Below are 20,212 nucleotides of genomic sequence, written 5' to 3'. Positions count from 1 at the left end.
ATTTATTTTGTTGTATCTCGATGCGGTAGTTTATTTGTTTCTTGTTTTTTAATAGAGTCTACCGAATTTTAATATTTTAAAAATCGAAAAAATACAATTTGTAGAGCGTGCCGTGGAAAGTCGGTCTGGTTCGCAATAGCCTTGGCCGTGGACTGTGAGTCGTAGGAGGAGTTTGAGCGAGATTTGGCATCTCGGACCGTTTGAGTCTTTGAGATAGAATCGGCATCGGCCTGGATACCGCCCCGACTCGCAACACGATTATACCTCAAGTTGTAGTTATGTTTTTCATGGCCTATTCTACCTAGGAAATAAAAATAGTCAAAGAAAAAAAAATAATGGCAGAAATTAAATACACCCGGAATTTATTTTTGAGGTGTGTCAACGTAATTTACCTGTTCGCGTTTGCATCCCTTTACGTTCAGATTCCTGGTAAGACACCTCCACCCTGAGTTCTCGTTTTGTCCAATTTTTACCGGTTATTATTTGTCTTTGATTTTTTATTTCTAAATTTACAGGGCTCTACGGCAAAAATGGTATTCTGCCGGCAAGAGCACAGTTGGACCTGAAACCCGGCCTTTTCGACGAAGATTACGCGAAGCAGATTCAGAAAAAGCCGACGCTTTTGTGGTTTTCGCCTTATTTCGGTGTCGATACGGAGTACATGATGGACATTTTGGCACTGACGGGCATGTTTTTGGCTTTCACCGGGTATGTTGAGCCAATCCCCAGAAAAAAACTCCTATTTTTTCAATTTTTTAAAAGATTTTTTAAACCATTTTGCCTACAGATTCATATCTCAGAAATTTTGCATCAAGCCGGTATTCTCCGCTCTCTGGTCGCTCTACTACTCGCTGTACCAAGTTGGGCAGACTTTCATGTGGTTTCAGTGGTAAGCATCACCACTCTACCTTAACTCTTATTATGTTTATTTTGTCTAACAACAAAATTAAACCATATAATTAAAAATCAGAATATAAAAAAAAACTTATTCAGGCTATTGTATTGTACCTGATGTATCATATTCTTTGAAACTTAATACTACCGACACACTCCCGTGGTTTAAAAAAAAAACAACCTATTGTATTTCTTTTGACAACTTTTCAAGCTGAATCTTGCATCAATATGTTTTAAAACCAATATGAATTAAAATCTTCCGAGCTTATAAGCCTTGGTCCAAGATTCATAAGTAGCAAAGTATAAGTAGGGCATTCTAAAAAAAAAAAAATCCTGATGTGACAAAGGCCAAAAACAAGGTTCAATTTTTATTTATCCTTCAATTTTTAAAAAATATGTTTTTTATTGTTTTAAAATAAAGAATTGTAAGTGGAGGGTCAGTGACCTCATTAGAGGATGCTTAATAATACTGCTGATGATGGTGAAGGGGCAAGAGTTGTGATTTAGAAGAGATTTTTTTTTTTTCATTTTATTTTATTAGTTCTTACTTTTTAATCGAGTTTGTCTTGCATGTCACCTTGGTTGGCCAGGAATGTCAAAATCTTCATTAAAGTAAAGGAAGAGGAAATATTTAAAAAAGTATTTACCTACCCAGGCTTACCTTCAATAAACATAATATAAGAAAACTATTAAAACTTTAAAATTATTAATACAGTTTACACATTTTTTACAGTTCTGTGGCTCAGAAAAAACTTCTATTTTTTTTGACAACGCTCAAGCTGAATCTTGCATTATTAATATATTTAAACAAATTTAAATTAAAATCTCTCGAGCTTATAACCCTTGGTCCCAGATTTTTGTATAAGTATACATGCAAGTGCAGAGTCTGAACAGAAAAATTTATGTTACGTTTTTTCTTGCCAAATTGATTTGATTTAAATCAGCATGTTATCAAAAGTAATCTCATTTTTTATAAGTGTTCTTTAAATATGGTCTGTGGGCTTATTAAGTAGATTCTCAAAAAAATCCTGGTGCGACAAAAGCGAAAACAAGATTCAATTTTCATTTACACCTCAATTTTGAATTTTTTCTTTCTTATTTATTATTTATTTATATTTCTTCATTGTTTTAAAATAATTAATTGTAAGTGGCCTCATTTAAAGGATGCTTAATAATCCTGCTGATGATGGTGAAGGGGAAAGAGTTGTGATTTAGAAGATAAAAAAACTCATTTTATTTTATTAGATCTTATTTTTCAATCGAGTTTGTTTTGCATCAGTCACCTTGTTTGGCCAGGAATATCTAAATCCTGATTAAAGTAAAGGAAGAGGAAATGTTAAAAAATATATTTACTTTCTTATATCACCTTTGGTCGACCGAATCTCACTATCTCCAAATAATCATTTACTAACAGTCACTAAACACCACACAGAAAAATTAATGGTATCTTTTGGCCTGCAAAAAAAACCCTGATGTGACAAAGGCCAAAAACAAGATTCATTTTTTATTTACACTTTCTCAATTTTAATTTTTTTTTTTTTAATTTTTACTGTTTTAAAATAAAGAGTTGTAAGTGGAGGGTCAGTGTCCTCATTAGAAGATGCTTAATAATCCTGTTGATGATGGTGAAGGGGAAAGAGTTGTGATTTAAAAGATAAAAAACTCACTTTATTTTATTAGATCTTATTTTTAATTGAGTTTGTTTTGCATCAGTCACCTTGTTTGGCCAGGAATGTTGAAATCTTGATTAAAGTAAAGGAAGAGGAAATGTTTAAAAATGTATTTACTTTCTTATATCACCTTTGGTCGACCGAATCTCACTATCTCCAAATAATCATTTACTAACGGTCACTAAACACCACACAGAAAAATTAATGTTATCTTTTGACCTGCAAAAAAAAAAAAACCCTGATGTGACAAAGGCCAAAAAACAAGATTCAGTTTTTATTTACACTCTCAATTTTGATTTTTTTTTTAAATTTATTGTTTTAAAATAAAGAGTTGTAAGTGGAGGGTCAGTGACCTCATTAGAGGATGCTTATTAACCATGTAGTTGGTGAAGGGGAAAGAGTTGTGGTTTAGAAAACATTTTTTTTTAAATTTTCTTTTATTAGATCTTATTTTTAATTAAGTTTGTTTTGCATCAGTTACCTTGTTTGGCCCAGAATTTAGAAATCTTGATTAAAGTAAAGGAAGAGGAAATGTTTAAAAATGTATTTACTTTCTTATATCATCTTCAATAATTCAATATTCAATTAGAATATAATATACAATTTATACATATTTCAAGCAATGACTTAGACATCTGTTGACCTGTTGCAACTTAACAAAATAATAAAAACTATATAAATTGGCAAAACTAAAAATTAATGACCCAAATAGTTTTTTAATAAGTCCTGATCTGTGAAATCCTACTCATGATTGTTCGTATACTTTCTTAGTTTCGTATTAGTTTTTTTTAGACAACCTTCAAACAAAATTTTAAATATATATATATTTTTTAAATCATATTTTGCAATAAAATTTAAAAGTTTAATTATTTTTTGCATATTTTCCTAAGGATGTTATCATGGTGTTGTTGGCAGCATTTTTAAATATCAGATTGTAAAGGGGAAATATTTGCCTTATTTTTCATGAATTTGACCTTGCCTTCAAATTATTTAATTCTGTAGTAGAATTTGACAAAATCTGGATACTTCATTTTGCATTTTCCTTCTGATTTAAGGACTTACAATTGAAGGCCTCGGATTCTGAAAAATTCAGCTGGTAAAGCTGAAAGATTTGATTTTTTAAATTTTCATATTTGACAGTTCAATATAGTTTAATTGCTATATTGACCTCTGATAATAGGACACTCAAAAATCCTGTTGATGGTGGTAAGGTAGAAGACATTTTATTATTTATTTTTCCACCATAATTAAACTGTTCTTAAATATTCATTAATTGTTCCATTAATTAAGTTGATTGATTAAATTTTGAATAAATAGGGTTCAATAAAGGTCAACGACCTTGGTTAGCAGGATTCTTGAAAACCTACTGATGATGGTGGAGAGGAAGGAAAGTTCAATTTTCTTCTGACCCTATTTAGAATTTTCTGATTTATTTATATTTTAATATTTTTTCCATTTTCTTTTTGTTCCAACTGATAATTTTTTTATTTAGATCCCACCTAAATTGTAAGGTAATAGTTATTGGCAATGTTGTTTTAAAATTTTCACAAATCCGTTTTGAAGGAACAACATGTGGCCTTCTGTTCACTTAAAACTCTGGAATTTGCCCCATTGACCTTGAGCCTAGAGTTCAGCGTCTTGGAATAATTCAAAACAGGAAACATTTATACCCAAATTTGTAAAGTTTCAGATGTACACTTTTGTATAATTTGTAGATTTATGAATTATATTATCATGCCATTTCAGATAATTAATTTTCTCTTAATGAATGATATGTATTTGGAAATATCAGTTCTATATATAGATAGCACTAGCCCTTGAAAAAAAAACAACTGATAACTCCATGATTTTTATTTTGTTTTTAAATCATTGTGAAACTACATTGAATGAACATTGAGAGAAAAACTGCTGAATTAGTACATACTACATAATAATTATTAATACTGCGTAGATTTTTGTAAAATTACATTTAATTCACCTGTTGAACAATAATTCAAGAAGAAAAACTTTTTTCTAATGTTAAATTGAATTGAATTGATTTTTATTAGGCTGGGTGTGTTTGTTCTATCTCTATTTTGTTGTATCTTGCTTTATTTTTTAATATACTTACAAATTAATTTTTCAAGTGCAAAAAAAAATTTGGCTATTCTATTTCTTTTGACAACGTTCAAGCTGAATCTTGCATTATTAATGGGTTTTAAAACAAATTTAAATTAAAATCTCTCAAGCTTATAAGCCTTGGTCCAACATGCTTGAATATCTGCTGATACTGAACAGAAAAATTTATCTTTTGGACTGGCAAAAAAAAAAAAAATCCTGGTGTGACAAAGAACAAAAACAAGATTAAATTTTTATTTTCACCTCTTCAATTTTGATTTTTTTTTAAATATATTTTTTTTATTGCTTTAAAATATTGAGTAGTAAGTGGAGGGTCAGTGACCTCATTAGAGGATGCTTAATATTCCTGGTGTTGATGGTGAAGGGGAAAGAGTTGTGGTTTTAGAATTTGTTTTGATTTTTATTAGGTTATGTGTGTTTGTTCTATCTCTGTTTTGTTATCTCTTGCTTTATATTTTAACAAACTTACAAATTAATTGTTTCAAGTAAAAAAAAAGTACTTCATAAAATATACATAATTATTTCTTCACAAAACCTTAGTAAATAAAAAATGTTAATATATCATTACATAAACAAATTGATCAATGATTTAAAGTGTGTGCTCACAATTCAACTTTTTTTAATGACCAGAAAGTTTGTAAAATAGTTTCTATCGGCTTCTACCTTCTCCCAATGAGTTACTAGCCCAGTTATGCCCTTGTAAAAATAAATTCAGCTTATTTTCCAGCTGTAGGAGATTATCGAACTCTCAATTGCGTGTATCGTTGTCCATTGCTAAGGAAAGGTGGAAGTCAGATAGGGCCAGGTCTAGAGAGACTAAATTGAATTGAAATCATTGATTGTAATCTCAGTGCTGAGAAATATTTTGCTAAACTTTGCAAGGTTCGACTAGTATAAGATAGTGAAATTTTTCTGGGTAATCTTAATGAACCTGTAATTAAAGTTAAAGGTCATTTCGTTCTGCTTTGTCTGTCAGATGCGTTTCAGCATTTTGTTGTTTTCAGTTCAATTTGTATTGTACAATAGACAAGTGAAGCATCCATAAGACCAAACTCAGCTTGCAGACCCAAATTTAAATCCAAATTCAACATACTTATAAATGGGGTTTTTTCCTCCAAATACAAAAACCAAACAGTACCCGTAAATATGACCTCGTAGTTGAAAAATACCCTTGTAAAAAATAAAAAATAAATAAAAAGTGTAGCTGAGTGGTTAATGTGTTACTCTCGGTTTGAAGATTCCCGTGATCTACTGTTCAATGGGGTCAATTCCACCTTCACCCCAGGAATTTTCTATCAAGTTACTTTTCCCCATATAAATCAACCAGTACAATATACCATTATCTGGCTAATATGTAAAAAAAATTTTAAAGTTTAAGTAAAATTTGTTCTTGTCTGATAAATAAATCATGGATCTATTAAAAAAACATTCAAACCTTTATTTTAGGGATATTCTTCTACTGGAAACAGGATTCCTTTGTATAATACTTGCACCATGGCACAACAAAACTCAAAGAGCTAATAAAAAGCAACAGGCATCCGCGCCATCTGATCTAGTGAGATTTTGGCTGGTCCGCTGGCTCTTATTTAGACTCATGTTTTCTTCGGGCATTGTCAAACTGACGAGCGGTTGCCCAACATGGTGGGGTCTCACAGGTATGATTTTTTTTTTTTTTTTTTTATTGAATATCAATTTTAATCAATTTATTGTTTTTAGCACTCAGTGTTCATTTTGAGTCGATGTGCATACCATCGCCGTTGGCTTGGTACTCTCACCACCTCCCATCCTGGTTTTTGAAACTGAACACAGTTTTTGCCAATTTTGTCGAAATCGTCGTCCCTCCATTGTTCTTCTTTCCGGTCCGATATGTGAGGATCGTAGCCTTTTTTGTCCAGGTAAAGAGAATTTTTTTGTTTAAAGATTACGTTTTATGATTTAGTGCAGACCATTGCTTTGACTAACAAGGCGCAAGGGTGGAATTGTGTGTGATTTTTTTTTCCTTCTAACTGAATGTTTTAGGTGTTTTTACAATTTTTTATCATCCTCACTGGAAACTTCAACTTCTTCAACTATTTGACAATCACGCTTTGTTTGTCGCTTCTTGATGATGACTTCTTTTATAGAAGTAAGTCTTTTATTTGAAAGATTGTTTTAATTGCGAAAAGGTTAAGGGACATTTATTTTGCTTGTGTCAGAATTTTTGAAAACCTTGACTTAAGTGTCTTGTTTTATTGAGTCTCTCTTTTTGAGTCACTTTTGTCTTGAAAATCAGACGATTAATAGACATTTTAAAAAAAGTACCATTTAATGGAGTTAAAGCAGCATGCATTGATGAATTTATTCTAAATTTATTTTATAGATTTTAAATATTATTCATTTCCAGATCCAAAAAACACGCAAAGTTTTGTAAGTCGGGCGTTCAAGTTATTAACTACAGTTGGAGTTTATGGAGGTGTTACATATGCAACTTGTGTACTTTATAAAGTCAAAATGTTGCCCTCTGGAGTGATCGATTGCAAGTTAAGTGAGTTATTACTTTCTTTCAAACCCTATTTATTCATCATGACAAGACTCGCTTCTAATCGTTTTGATTTTATTTGCATAGACTTCACACCGGCGGATTTTGAAAACGCGTTGGTCAGGTTCTTCCCAGTGATAATTTGCACAGCCTTGGCGTCCCTTCTGTACACCGCATTTAAAGCCTTGGGGCTTGTGTTCTCCCAGACGACTACTAAGATAGGAAGGCTTACATCACTCTTTTCGACAGTTTTCTACATTTTTGTCGCTCTGTTTTTGTTCACAGATAGCATGGTAGGTTTTTCAGTTATTCTTTTTTAAAAAGAAAATGTCTTGCTTTTTTTTATTTATTTTTTTTATCTTTTAAAGGTCCCATTTTCTACTCTTCATCCAGCTGGAAATATGTCATTTGTTCCAAAAGAAACGAAAGAGTTGCACAACAAAATATCTCATCTCCACTTGACAAACGCTTACGGTTTATTCAGGAGAATGACGGGTGTAGGAGGACGCCCTGAAGTTATTATCGAAGGTTCTTATAGTATGGAAGGCCCATGGATGGAATATAACTTCAAATACAAACCGGGAAATGTCAATGATTCTCTTCCGTTTGTTGGTAAATCAATTTTCTCTCACTTGTATATATTGATATTTTGTTTTTGTTATTTATACTATTATATTAAATAGCACCTCACCAGCCTCGGCTCGATTGGCAAATGTGGTTTGCCGCCCTTGGCACGTACCATCAAAATCCATGGATTATGTCATTGGCGTATAGACTCTTGACAGGACAGCAAGAAGTCCTTAATCTTTTGGATAACACGAGAAATCCATTTTCAAGCGCACCCCCTAAATATGTGAGGGCTTTCCTTTACCATTATCACTACACACCATGGTCTCAGAGGTAAGAAAAAAAAACTTTATTTTTTAATAATAATAAATTAATTATTATTGTTATCAGGGATAAACCGGCAACATGGACTAGAAAAAAAGTATCAGAATATTTCCCTATATTTTCAAAAGATCACACCCCACTGTTAGATTATTTAAAGAACTACAAAATTCTTGAACCGCCGAGGAAAGAAACTCTTTCTCCCACGGTTGTCAAAGGTATTTTACTGTATAAATCTCATTCCGCTGAATACAAAATATTGATACAAAACGTTATTTTTGCATTAGTACTGAATGAAGTGAGGAACACCATAACAGTCATCGAACCGCCGTTCTTGATGCTCTCTCTTGTTTTAACTGGCCTGGCCATCATAGTCTTCAGTTCCATCCCTCCTTCAGCTCATCACCCAGCTACAAAGCAGTCATCACAATCAAAGGGAAAGAACAAAAGCAAATAAATTGTATAAACCCAATGTAACTCTTTGTTTTTTAAAACTACTAAACAATTAATTAAACAAACAAATTACACATGTGAAAATGCGTGAAAAGGGTTTCAAAGCTTTTGTTATTTTTTTCTAACTGTTTTCATAATGTTCTTACTTTTAAGTTTGTCTCTAAATTATTTTTATCTTGTTTGTAGCATGAATATGTTCATATTATTTTTTAATGGATTCATCTGATAATTTAAAAAAAGTAAAACTTTGTATGGATGATTGTTTTAAATTTAATATATATCAAAGACTGTTGTATAGACTTGTCTCCCCTTTTTGTTTTTCTAGTGCTTTAAAGTTGTCCGTAATGAGTAGATTTTAAGCAAAACAAATTAGCTTATATGTCATTAGAAAAAAATATTTATTAACAAAAAAAAGTAATTGTTATTGTGATTTATAGATAATTACGACCAATAATGTCTCCACAATGTTTTTAATGAACTAAATCATAATATGAAATATAATGTGTATTTAACATATATGGACATTTTTTGTTCCACATATCAAAATAATTGTTGGGGATTGAATTAATAGATAAAACTTTTTTTAAAACATGTATTTAATTTTAATGGGTGAAAATGAACCTTAACTTACGAGAGAAATCTTGTAAGTTGTTAAAACATGATTTTTCTTATTCCCATCCATTTATGTAGGTAGAAATTACAAATCTTTCATTGTATAAGTATTGAACAGATGCAGACTGTCAAGAACCACGTTAGTTTTTTAAATGTATACATGAAAAGTTGTATTTAAAATACATAAAAATCTGCGCCAGGATTTAAAAAAATCTTGTGTAAAGAATCTTGCCTAATAAATAAAGCTATGGCACAGAATGTTTTTTGTTATATATATATATAATTTTTTTTCTGTTATAATTGACAGTGATTAACGAAAATCCTGTTACAAAAGTGGAAACCATTTTACCACCAAATTTCTCATTACATCAGTGACAATCTTTCTAACATTTCAATGCAGGCTCATCTATCTGACAAATTTTTATTAATTTTCTTTTTCAATTTTAGTTACGAATAATAGTTTAGGGATATTTTAGTAGGAATTAGGAAAATTATGTTTGTTTCTTTGTAACTTGCTATAAAATAAAATGTACAAGTCTTTTAAACAGGATATTGTATTTAGTAGGAGTATTGAGAGAATAATTGTATTAGAAAAACAAAGGAAGAGGATTAGAGACAACGAGGTTACAAAAGTGGAATTTCTCAAATGCAGCAATATCAGCCGACCATTTTTCCAAGTTATTAATTTTGCTTTATCTCACAATTTTTAATACTTTTTATTTTTCAATTTTAGTAAGTTTGCTATGGCTTGTCCCAGGGTAACAGTTTAATTAATTTTTACATATAAAGGTATCTGTAATTTTATCATCTTGGTCTGCCTGTTCTTGCTGGGTTGGTCTGTCAGACATATTTCAGCATCTCTCCATCTTCAGTGTTGAAATGTTTAGACCAACCCAGCTAGGTTACAGCTTTTGACAATTGTGTCTGATATGTAATGATTTTCCTGAAAATTTCTTTAATGAAGTACAGAATTCTCAGGGGAATGTATCGAGATTTGTGTGGTTCCAGAATGGTTTCCCCCTGTATCTGCATAGGATTTGTTGCTTCTGTCCATTCACATTTTGTTTGGATCTATTCTGCGATGAAGGATTTTATATTTGTTTTTGTTATCCCAAGTATAGATTCGGGCGTATGTATGGTCTTGCAGATCCTCATCTGGCCAGTGGGTCTGCTTTTTCGTTACCCAAAATTCCTCTGTGCCCTGGCACCCAAGATATCAGGTTGTTTCCCCAGGTTTTAGAGATTTTGGATGCACCCACTGACCAATTTTGACATGATTTTTTTACACGCTAATGCTTTAATGGCGGCTCGGCTATCAGATCTTATAAGGATTTTTTTGCCAGTGTAACTTCTTTTAAGATTTTCTAGGGCGCAACTGTTGGTGGCATGAATTTCTGCTTGAAAGGCCAAATTGTACTTCCCTAATGAGTTCGATTGCTCATGTTTTGGGCTTGTACAGAAAATGCCTGATCCGGTTCCTTCATTTGTTTTGGTGCCATCTGTGTATCATTGTATGTGATGCTCTCCTGTGTTTTCCTCTCCTTTAAAGTCTGTTGAGGATTTATAGAATGCTGTAAAGAATATTACCCGGGAGTCATATTACATAGTCAGTCCTCATTTCTAAGAGTGGGTGTCTGATTATATTAATTATGGCTCTGTACCTGAATTGTTTAGTTCCTACCCAATTTTATTGTTTTTGCATCTTAAATGAGCTTTTTTCCTAGCCTCTCCTTGTAGAAATGTTTCCATGGAGGTAGGTTAAGCAGAGTTTCTAGTGCACTTGTAGGGGTTGTTCTTATTGCCCTGTGATACATAGATTTGCTTTGTATGCTGCCTAATGATTGAGTAGCTTTTTGTTGAGCTTTGGTCCACCAGATTAATGATCTGTAGATTATTTGGTGACTTATTACTGCCGTGGAAAGCCAATAGGCCATTTTCGGTTTTAATCCCTAAGATTTGCCTACCTTGTGATCATTAATAGCGATGTTTTACTTTTTGCTATAGTTTGTTGTACGTAAGGGTTCCAGGATAACTTCATATCAAAGATTTATTCCTATGTATTTAACTTCGTTTTTTAATTGCAGCATTTCATTATAGAAAAGTTAGCCTTGTATTTCTATGTTTGTTTTCTTGGTGAAAGCAATTGGGGTAGTTTTTAAGGGGTTTGCTTTAAGTCCCAGTTGTGAACACCATTGTTCCAACAGCTTTAGTGCTCTTTGGGTGAGCTCTTTTAATGTTGAGTCGGATTTTCCCCTGACTAGTATGACAATGTCATCTGCATGGCCTTGCATATAGATTCCGCTTTCATACAGTTTGCTTATGTGGTCAACCACTACCACATTCTACAGCAGAGGCGCCTTCCTCCTTGCGGTCACCCTCTCGCCACCGCTGCTTCTTTTTCGTGGAACATGGAGGCCTGCCCTTTTCTGCTTTTTAGCATTGATTCTATACATCTGCTGCAGGTTTTATCAGTTCCTCGCTGTTTGAGGTATGTAACCATTGCTTCAAAAGGACTATTGTCAAATGCTCCTTCAATGTCCAAGAAGGTTCCTAATTCTATTTCTTGGTTGTTCAGTGAATCCTCTATTTGTATCGTTATTTTGTGGGCAACAGTAATGTGTGTTTAGTCACGCTTTTCGGTTTTAAGTATATCATTGTACCTTGGTATAATGGTTGTACAAATAGTACTGTTTCCGTCTCCCTATCAATGACGCAAGTTATTTCTGTGTAATTCCCTCTGAGAGCGCTTCTAACTTACTTAAAATGCCACATCATCGTTTAAATTAACTCATTTTGCGCTCAAGACAATGAGTTAATTAAGTTAAGTCTATAATTTATCGTTTTATAATATTGGCTAATTGTAACGTTAACTTCATAGGGTATCGAAGGACTTGAAGATAGTTGTGGATAGACCTTCAAATCCCACGTGACTTCGGCCGGCCACTTATCGCTGAATTACGGTCGATTGTTTAATAAAATATCGGAAAGAGAGATGGCGGATGCTTCGTTCCGTGGTAAAGTGGTCATTGTAACCGGTGCCAGCTCAGGGATAGGTGCAGAGACGGCCAGGCACTTCTACAAAGCTGGTGCCAGTTTGTTGTTGACGGGAAGGAACGCCGAGAATTTGCAGAAGGTCTCATCCCAATGCGGCGACGCCCCGACCGTCATTGGCGACCTCGCGACTCAGACCGACCTTGGGAAGAAAATCGTCGATGAGACCATGGCCAATTATGGTAAGGTGGACGTTCTCGTCAACAACGCCGGCACCATGGAAATGGGAACCATAGAGAACACCTCGCTCGAACAGTTCGACAGAGTGTTCAACGTCAACGTGAGAGCTATTTACGGGCTGACGGCTTTGGTCGTTCCTCATCTGGTCAAGACGAAAGGGTCCATCGTGAATGTTTCGAGCGTGTGCGGACTCAGGGCTTTCCCGGGCGTCCTCAGCTACTGCATGTCCAAAAGCGCCTTGGACCAATTCACGAGATGCGTCGCTTTGGAGCTGGCTCCTAAAGGGGTGAGGGTCAACGCGGTCAACCCCGGGGTCATAGTCACACCGCTCCAGCGGAGAGGCGGCCTCGATGATAAGCAGTACCAAGAGTTCCTGGAAAAATCCAAAACCACCCACGCTCTGGGCAGGCCGGGAGAGGTGAACGAGGTGGCAGAGGCGATATTGTTTTTGGCTAGTGACAAAGCTTCATTTATAACGGGGGAAACGTTGGCTGTGGATGGTGGACGGCATGCAATGTGTCCACGATAAAAAAAACAACTAAACATTTGTACCAACAATTCTAATAAAAAAATTGTTAATTTCTTTATCTTAGCTTTCTCTATCAGTCCACTGCTTTTTTGTAACGTCCATACCCTTCCGATAATCCCATACCGTTTATTGAAAACACGCAAAAATAACACACTAAATCACACACTGTAGAAAAATGCTAAAAAATGGTATTTAATTTTTTCTCTAGGTTGAGTATTATTTAAGAAAACAACTGGACAATAGGAAGTTAACATCCTATATATAATATTTATTTAAACCACAAATAATGTAAATTAGGTAGTAACAAATCTATGCGAATGAAGAAAAATATGAGAAAGTAATCGAAAATCACGACAGATCGGAGTCACGTTTTTTCTGAACAGATTTTCTAACACTTTTTGCTATTTTTCATAAAATCCAATAGATTGATGAATTTGAAAATCAAAATGTAGACTACCATTAGAAAACTAAAAATTTCATTTTTAAACTCGTTCAAGAAATTTATATAAACCTGCAAATATGATTGCAATGTCGAAAGTACAGCTCATACTAATAAAGATGCTGTTTATTTTTATCTAGGTTGAAGAGTTTTTGAAAAAAAAAAAAAAAAAACGGGTGACAATAGTACTTTGTATATTTACTACATTCTGCTGAGAATTGTAAATGTATTAAGGCGGAAAGTAATTCAAAAAAATTTAAATGTTTTCAAGCTAAATGCACCCTTTTGCATTTAAAATTCTCCCTTTAACAAATCAAATTCACCATTTTACAAACCAAATTCACTTTTTACAAATCAAATTCACCCTTTGCAAGTCAGAATCTCACTTTTTTAAAACTCAAATTTACCCTTGAAAATCAAATTCACTCTTTTGCAAATTTAATTCAACATTTCGCAAATTAAATTCACCATTTGCAAATCAGATTTACTCTGGTATTAATCCAATGCACTTTTTTTACCTAATTAAATTTAACCCTTTGCTAATTAAATTAAACTTTCTTCAAAGCAAATCATCCTTTTGCAAATTAAATTCACTATTTTGCCATTTAAATTCACTCTTTTGCAAATTAGATTCATCACTACAAACTTTGAAAATTAAAATAAACATTGTAAAACTAAATTCACCCTTTTGAAAATTAAATTTACCTTTTAACAAACCAAATTCACACAAATCACTTTGTAAGTAAAATCACTCTTTTAAAACTCAAATTTACTCTTTTGCAAATCATATTCCCTCTTCTGAAAATAAAATTCGCCCTTTTGCTAATTAAATTAAACATTTTACATATCAAATCACACTTGTAAATTAAATTTACTATTTTGCGAATCAGATTCGCTCTTTTATTAATCCAATGCACATTTTTTACAAATCAATTTTTTCAAATCAAATTCATTCTTTTGCACATCAGATTCACTGCTTTACAAATGAAATTCACCCTTTTGCTAATTAAATTAAACTTTTACGAATAAAATAATCTTTTAGCAAATTAAATTCACCCTTTTGTTAATTAAATAAAACTTTTTACAAATCAAATCACACTTGTAAATTAATTTTACTATTTTGCAAATCAGATTCGCTCTTTTATTAATCCAATGCACATTTTTTACAAATCAATTTTTTCAAATCAAATTCATTCTTTTGCACATCAGATTCACTGCTTTACAAATAAAATTCACCCTTTTGCTAATTAAATTAAACTTTTTACGAATAAAATAATCTTTTAGCAAATTAAATTCACCCTTTTGTTAATTTAATTAAACTTTTTACAAATCAAATCATCTTTTTGCAAATTAAATTTACTATTTTGCAAATCAAATCATATTTTTGGAAAATGAAATAAACTAAAAAAAAATTCCCGGTTTTGCACATTCAATTTACCGTTTTGAACAAATGAGATAAAAAATATCGAACAGTCGCACCACTGTACAGCACTCAATGTATAAATAATAATAAAAATAACAGTAGAATATTAAATTGGACTTTCAGTTTGCATAATTTGCAATGATTGCCCCGACAGGTTTATTGTTGTTATTGTGAACTTATCTATTTTCATAAGTAAGGTCATTGTCGTTTCTAATATGATTTAAATAGATAAAAGACTCATTTATCTAAAATTATTCTCTAGAAACGCAAATGAGATCCCTGAATATACATTTTAATTACAACGACAAGTTAATTTACAATTATATAATACTCAGGAAGAACGTGAAAGCTGATATAGAAACGTCCGAAAATTCTTTTAAATTTGAACACAGTTGTAAAATATGGATTAAAATTGTCAGTAGCTAATCTTAGTTTTTATTTAAGCTTAATCAAACATTACCAGGTTGTTTTTATAAGATTTCTTTTCTCGTGTAACAAGATAACGACTTGCCCTACCACAAGGCCATGACAACTGGACCGTAATTCTATGCTCAGATATAAGAGTGATTTTTAATTTTGTTAAAAACAATTTTGTTTTCGCTTAGATCCCATTTTAAACTGAATTTCACCTCTCGCCCTTTAAAGACAGAAATTAAACGGAATTTGAGCAGATAAATTTTATCGTAATACAACTTGCAATCTAATTTGTATCCATAGAGAACGGGTAGAATACTTCTAAAACACCTTGTTGTATTAATAAAGATCTGATAAGTTAATATATCCCTTTTTTATAAATGTATTGACATAACATTGATAATAAAAGCTATGAGCAAGACAGATTAAAAAGAAAGTATCGAAGAATTTGTCATCCAAGCTATCACTTATTTTTTCGAAATACTTGGATTGATAAGTGAATGAATCAGACGAGGGAGATAGTAACATAAAACAAATATGGCAATAACTAGGACAGAGAACTTCCTAACCGAATAACCAAAGAAAATAATACTAACTACAGAAGGAACGGGTAGGAAAAATAAGAAAACTTTGCAACACGAATATGCAAAATTTCTTTATTGATGCAACGAAAGTAACAACTGGGCTACGTTTTCATACTTGGTTGGATGTTGGAATAAGAAGAAGAAACATAAGAAATTTAAGAAACCGACTTAGGCAATTTGATTTAAAGTTGGACAAGATGTCACTTACATTTAGAATATTACTGATCTAGTAAAAACGTCAATTCTGTATACAAAAAAAGGAAAACTTTCTTGCCAAATTGCTAATTTTTTGGGTGAAAAATAGTTTTGCTGAAAGGAAAATGACATATTAAAAGCCCAATTTATAGAACGATGTACACAATATAGAAATCATAGTCGTATTTAATTTGTATTTGTATAATTTAAACAATTACGAAGGTAGACGAAGGCCGTGGGTTCGAATCCCGCTTGTGACACTTTTTTAACTTTTTACTCTCAACCAAGACCTTACATAAAAAGAATAATTCATTGAAATAATTAATTTGATCAATTAGACCACTAAAACATAAAGATTAAAATTTAAACAATGTTTATAAATCCCAGGCCCTGAAGATGATCTCAATAAAGATCGAAACGTAGGCACGTTAAAAAAAATGTTTTTCTAAACCTGCATCACACCAGACCGCATTTCACGATCTTTAATTTACTTAACGGTCACTAAATATTACACATATAACAAGAACTTTTACGGTACAGAAACACTCGGTTTTAATTATTCATCAACCATCTAAATTATAAAACATAACAAACACAAATAAAAAAGTACAATACATGGAAGAAAAATTCTTTATCACTTAAAACTCTAATTTCCAGATAATTGCCCTAATAGAGTTGGTGCCGGATCAGACATCAATTTAAGTAAGACCTTTGAAATAGAAGCTTGTGAAAACAGATGACAACTGACTGAGCGAAAATAGTTCAATAAAAATAGCTTATTATCGAAATTTGAGGATGCAAGATATGTAGATATGTTGATATTTGGATGCCAGAATATTAACATAAATGTAGGTTTATGATTTACTTTCAACTAATTAAGGTTTTTAGTTGAGATAAAAAAGTCAGTGTCACGAGCGGGATTCGAACCCACGATCTTCGGCTAGATACGCCGCTGGTCTACCACTTGAGCTATCGTGACCTCGATCCACTCGGACAACTTCCCATCTCAACCCCACCTTATGAGTTTTCCCTCCTTTTTGCCATTTTTCAAAAATCATTTTTATCTCAACTAAAAACCTTAATTAATTGAAAGATATTAATTGGTCAAGCGGACCACGAAACTGGTGAATTTATGACTTACTTTCATCGAAAACTTTCCAACAATTTATCTGTTTCATCCTACAAGATCAAGCAAAATGATTACATGAATAAATTATTCTCAATTAGGGATTGGGCATAAAATAAGACAAAGGATTATCACTAACTTCAATCTTTTTAATGCTAGGACAATTGCTAGGACTTATAACGTACTTAAACTTAAAATCTAGATTTTAGATAGTTCAACACAGATTTTCTTAGAAGTTGTCGAGGTATTCATAAATCTTGAAGCCTAACATGTGACTTGTACTGTTCCCGACTAAGCCAAGGATATATGCACTTGTCCTGAAATAGCAGCTTTCGAGTAATTTTTGGTTTTCATGACAAAACAATGTTTTAACATTTGGCTGGAAACTCGCATTTAAATTTGAAAGTTGTCTTTATATTTTTGCCGAATTGCGAAGGGCACAATTAAATGGCGTATGTTACGTAAAAACAAACATTCAAAGGTTAAACTTAGCCTTCAGATTGCTATTTAATCGAATACCAGGCCTGTATTATCTCATTTCGGTGTAGAAGATCAAATAAAATGATTATATTTATAATTAGACTCAAATGAGCCAGCGTTATTCCATGATATACGTACATTTTCAAAATATTACACTGTAAACCACCTCTGACAAACAACTTCAAACAGAGATCGTTCAAACCAAATTATCTTAAAAAGAATTTCATGAGAAAGTCGAGGCAAGCATCTTGAGGTCGAAATTGTCATCATTGCTGTTTCCAACTAGGCCAAGTATAACACAGTTGTCTACAAAAATCTGTTTCTGGTAAATTAATGACATCTGAAGGAGATCGCCAACAATGAGAAGAAACTCGCATCGGCTATCAATCAGAGAACCTTTTTGTTGAAATGCAGGTAACACAAGTCCCCGAAGATGATCTCAATAAAGATCGAAACGTTGGCACGGTAAAGAAAATGTTTTTCTGAAACCTACATCACACCAGACCGCATCTCACGATTTCTTAATTTTAAATTAATGTTTTACGTTCATTTTAAATGTTTTATGTATCTGGATCACGGTATGGTCTTGATGAAAAAGCAAATTCGGTTGTTACTGCTAAGTTTTCTATCTATTTTAAGGTCATCATCAAGGCAGTGTAATCGTACATATGTCTACAGATTGACATAATTAAGTGTTTTCCTTGAAGACCATCTCAGTCCCAATATTGCCAAAACAGTGGCATCAACTGTAATTGATTGTTTTGCCCTGATGACGACCATAAAATATGTCGAAAGTTTGGCAGTAACGACTGAATTTGCTTTTTCAACAAGACCTTGATCCAGAGTATTCAAGATTTTGTATTCATGACAAAATAATGTTTTATATTTCGTTTGCGACTAGGAATACTATTATATTTGTACTTGGAAATTGTTTTCCTATTTTTGACACATTGCGAATAATACAATCAAAATTCAGGATAATGTTGATAACAGGAACAAAAATGCAATTGTTTAAAAATAGACTACCGATAGTTATTATTTATTCGAATTTCAAGCCTGAATCATGTGTTTCATTTGAGAAGTCTAAGCATAATATTTACATACTTTGAAAATTCATGAAAGTTTTAAGCGTAAGTGCAAAAAATGAAGTAAAATATTATAGAAACTTCAATTGATTTTAAAGCATTAAGAACTGTATTTTCGAAAAACGCAGTATAAATCACCTCTAAAGTGATTGAACATCAAACACAGGACAAAACAAATACAAACAAAAAGAATTTGATGAAATTGTCCTGGAATTCATGCAAGGTCGAAACTGCTGCATTGCAGTTCCCAACTAGGCTTAAAATTAATGGTTAAGAAAAAGGTCTTTCGTCTTTTATATTTGTTTGACGACTTAGCAAATTTGTTACATTAATAGTACCTAATAATGTATAATTACCATGAAATAAATATAACCATGAACCTCAGTAACTTGTGAAATATTAAAAACATTATTGCAAAATATGATAGCGTAAACCACCTGTGAAGTGAGAATTCAAACAAAGCACGTTCAAAACAAATTCAATATACAAAAACGTAGTGAGGTTATCTAGGAATTCAAGTTTCTTGAGGTTGAAACCGTCATTAGTCAGCTTGCTGTTTCCAACTACGCCAAGTATAAATACTGTTGTTCCGAATTCGATCAAAAATAATTTGTAGAGGAATTCAAGCTCCTTAAGGACAAAATTGTCAGAATTACTGTTCCCAGCTAGGCTAAGAATAAATGGTCAAGAAGAAAACATCTTTCGATTAATATTTTGCTCGAATGAAAAACAAGGATTTCATGTTTGCCAGGAAACTCGGCAAAAATGTCACATTTTGACTTGAAAATTGTTTTCCTATTTGAAAGGAATCCGAAGGACACAATCAAATGACGGATAAGAAAAGATAATCAAGAAAAAAACGTTCTAATATCAAACACTTGTTTTCGTGGTCCGCTTGACCAATTAATATCTTTCAATTAATTAAGGTTTTTAGTTGAGATAAAAAGTCAGTGTCACGAGCGGAATTCGAACCCACGATCTTCTGCTAGATACGCCGCTACTCTACCGCTTGTCAAGTCACGTTAGCTCAAGTGGTTGAATAGCAGCTTATCTAGCAAAAGGTCGTAGGTTCGAATCCTCGTGACACTGACTTTTTTTATCTCAACTAAAATCCTTAATTAATTGAAACTACATATAATTAAACAAAACGAGGTCTGGTTTGATTTTGCACGCCTGTGTTTCTTTTGTGTTAGGTGAAATCGAAAGAATCCATAGCGTCTGAAATGACTTACAACACAATACAATANGGTGTTCATTGAAAAGTTCCTTATACAAGTAGAACCTCTCTGTGCTTTTCGCCTTATTCACAGCTTCTTCTCGATGAACTTCGATTATTTTGTAAGGAAGTACTAAAAAGTCCGAGAGATTCTCCCGATCACCAGAGTTTTGCCAGGAGCATGAGTATTTCTGGGCTAGAGAAGCCCATTGATTATACCAGGAGATATTCTTAATTATCTGTAGAGCGATTATTTTAGGCAGTCGATCATCTGGGATGCTCAGTATCTTTGACATATATTTTAGGTGGAGGGAAAAGGTATACGAGAAACGCCTGT

The 20,212-nt window shown here is 32.6% G+C and overlaps 2 protein-coding genes across 2 annotated transcripts; both read left to right on the top strand.

Moving 5' to 3' along the window:
• LOC106667098 (lipase maturation factor 2-like) lies at window positions 1–9,132 on the top strand. Its single transcript, XM_014394799.1, has 12 exons — window positions 1–429; window positions 516–708; window positions 788–889; window positions 6,129–6,337; window positions 6,399–6,577; window positions 6,702–6,807; window positions 7,066–7,206; window positions 7,288–7,493; window positions 7,569–7,812; window positions 7,884–8,100; window positions 8,158–8,306; window positions 8,376–9,132. The coding sequence occupies exons 1-12, from the start codon at window positions 336–338 to the stop codon at window positions 8,543–8,545; spliced, it is 2,010 nt and encodes a 669-aa protein (XP_014250285.1). The 5' UTR covers window positions 1–335; the 3' UTR covers window positions 8,546–9,132.
• A 2,812-nt stretch (window positions 9,133–11,944) lies between these two features.
• LOC106667128 (3-oxoacyl-[acyl-carrier-protein] reductase FabG-like) lies at window positions 11,945–12,971 on the top strand. The gene has a single exon (XM_014394848.2). The coding sequence runs from the start codon at window positions 12,146–12,148 to the stop codon at window positions 12,911–12,913; it is 768 nt and encodes a 255-aa protein (XP_014250334.1). The 5' UTR covers window positions 11,945–12,145; the 3' UTR covers window positions 12,914–12,971.
• Window positions 12,972–20,212: the final 7,241 nt, after the last annotated feature.

Source organism: Cimex lectularius, unplaced genomic scaffold, assembly GCF_000648675.2.
Source record: "Cimex lectularius strain Harlan isolate CLEC.00 unplaced genomic scaffold, Clec_2.1 scaffold72, whole genome shotgun sequence".
NCBI lineage: Eukaryota > Metazoa > Arthropoda > Insecta > Hemiptera > Cimicidae > Cimex > Cimex lectularius.
Note: the sequence above shows the minus strand (reverse complement) of the source record. Positions and strands in the feature narration are given on the sequence as shown.

Excerpts from the sequence above, each read along its gene's own strand:
- LOC106667098 (XM_014394799.1), top strand. The coding sequence starts at position 336 with ATGGCAGAAATTAAATACACCCGGAATTTATTTTTGAGGTGTGTCAAC. Across the intron at positions 6,578-6,701 it reads TCGTAGCCTTTTTTGTCCAG|GTGTTTTTACAATTTTTTAT; the intron begins GTAAAGAGAATT and ends TGAATGTTTTAG. Across the intron at positions 8,307-8,375 it reads TTCTCCCACGGTTGTCAAAG|TACTGAATGAAGTGAGGAAC; the intron begins GTATTTTACTGT and ends TTTTTGCATTAG.
- LOC106667128 (XM_014394848.2), top strand. The coding sequence starts at position 12,146 with ATGGCGGATGCTTCGTTCCGTGGTAAAGTGGTCATTGTAACCGGTGCC.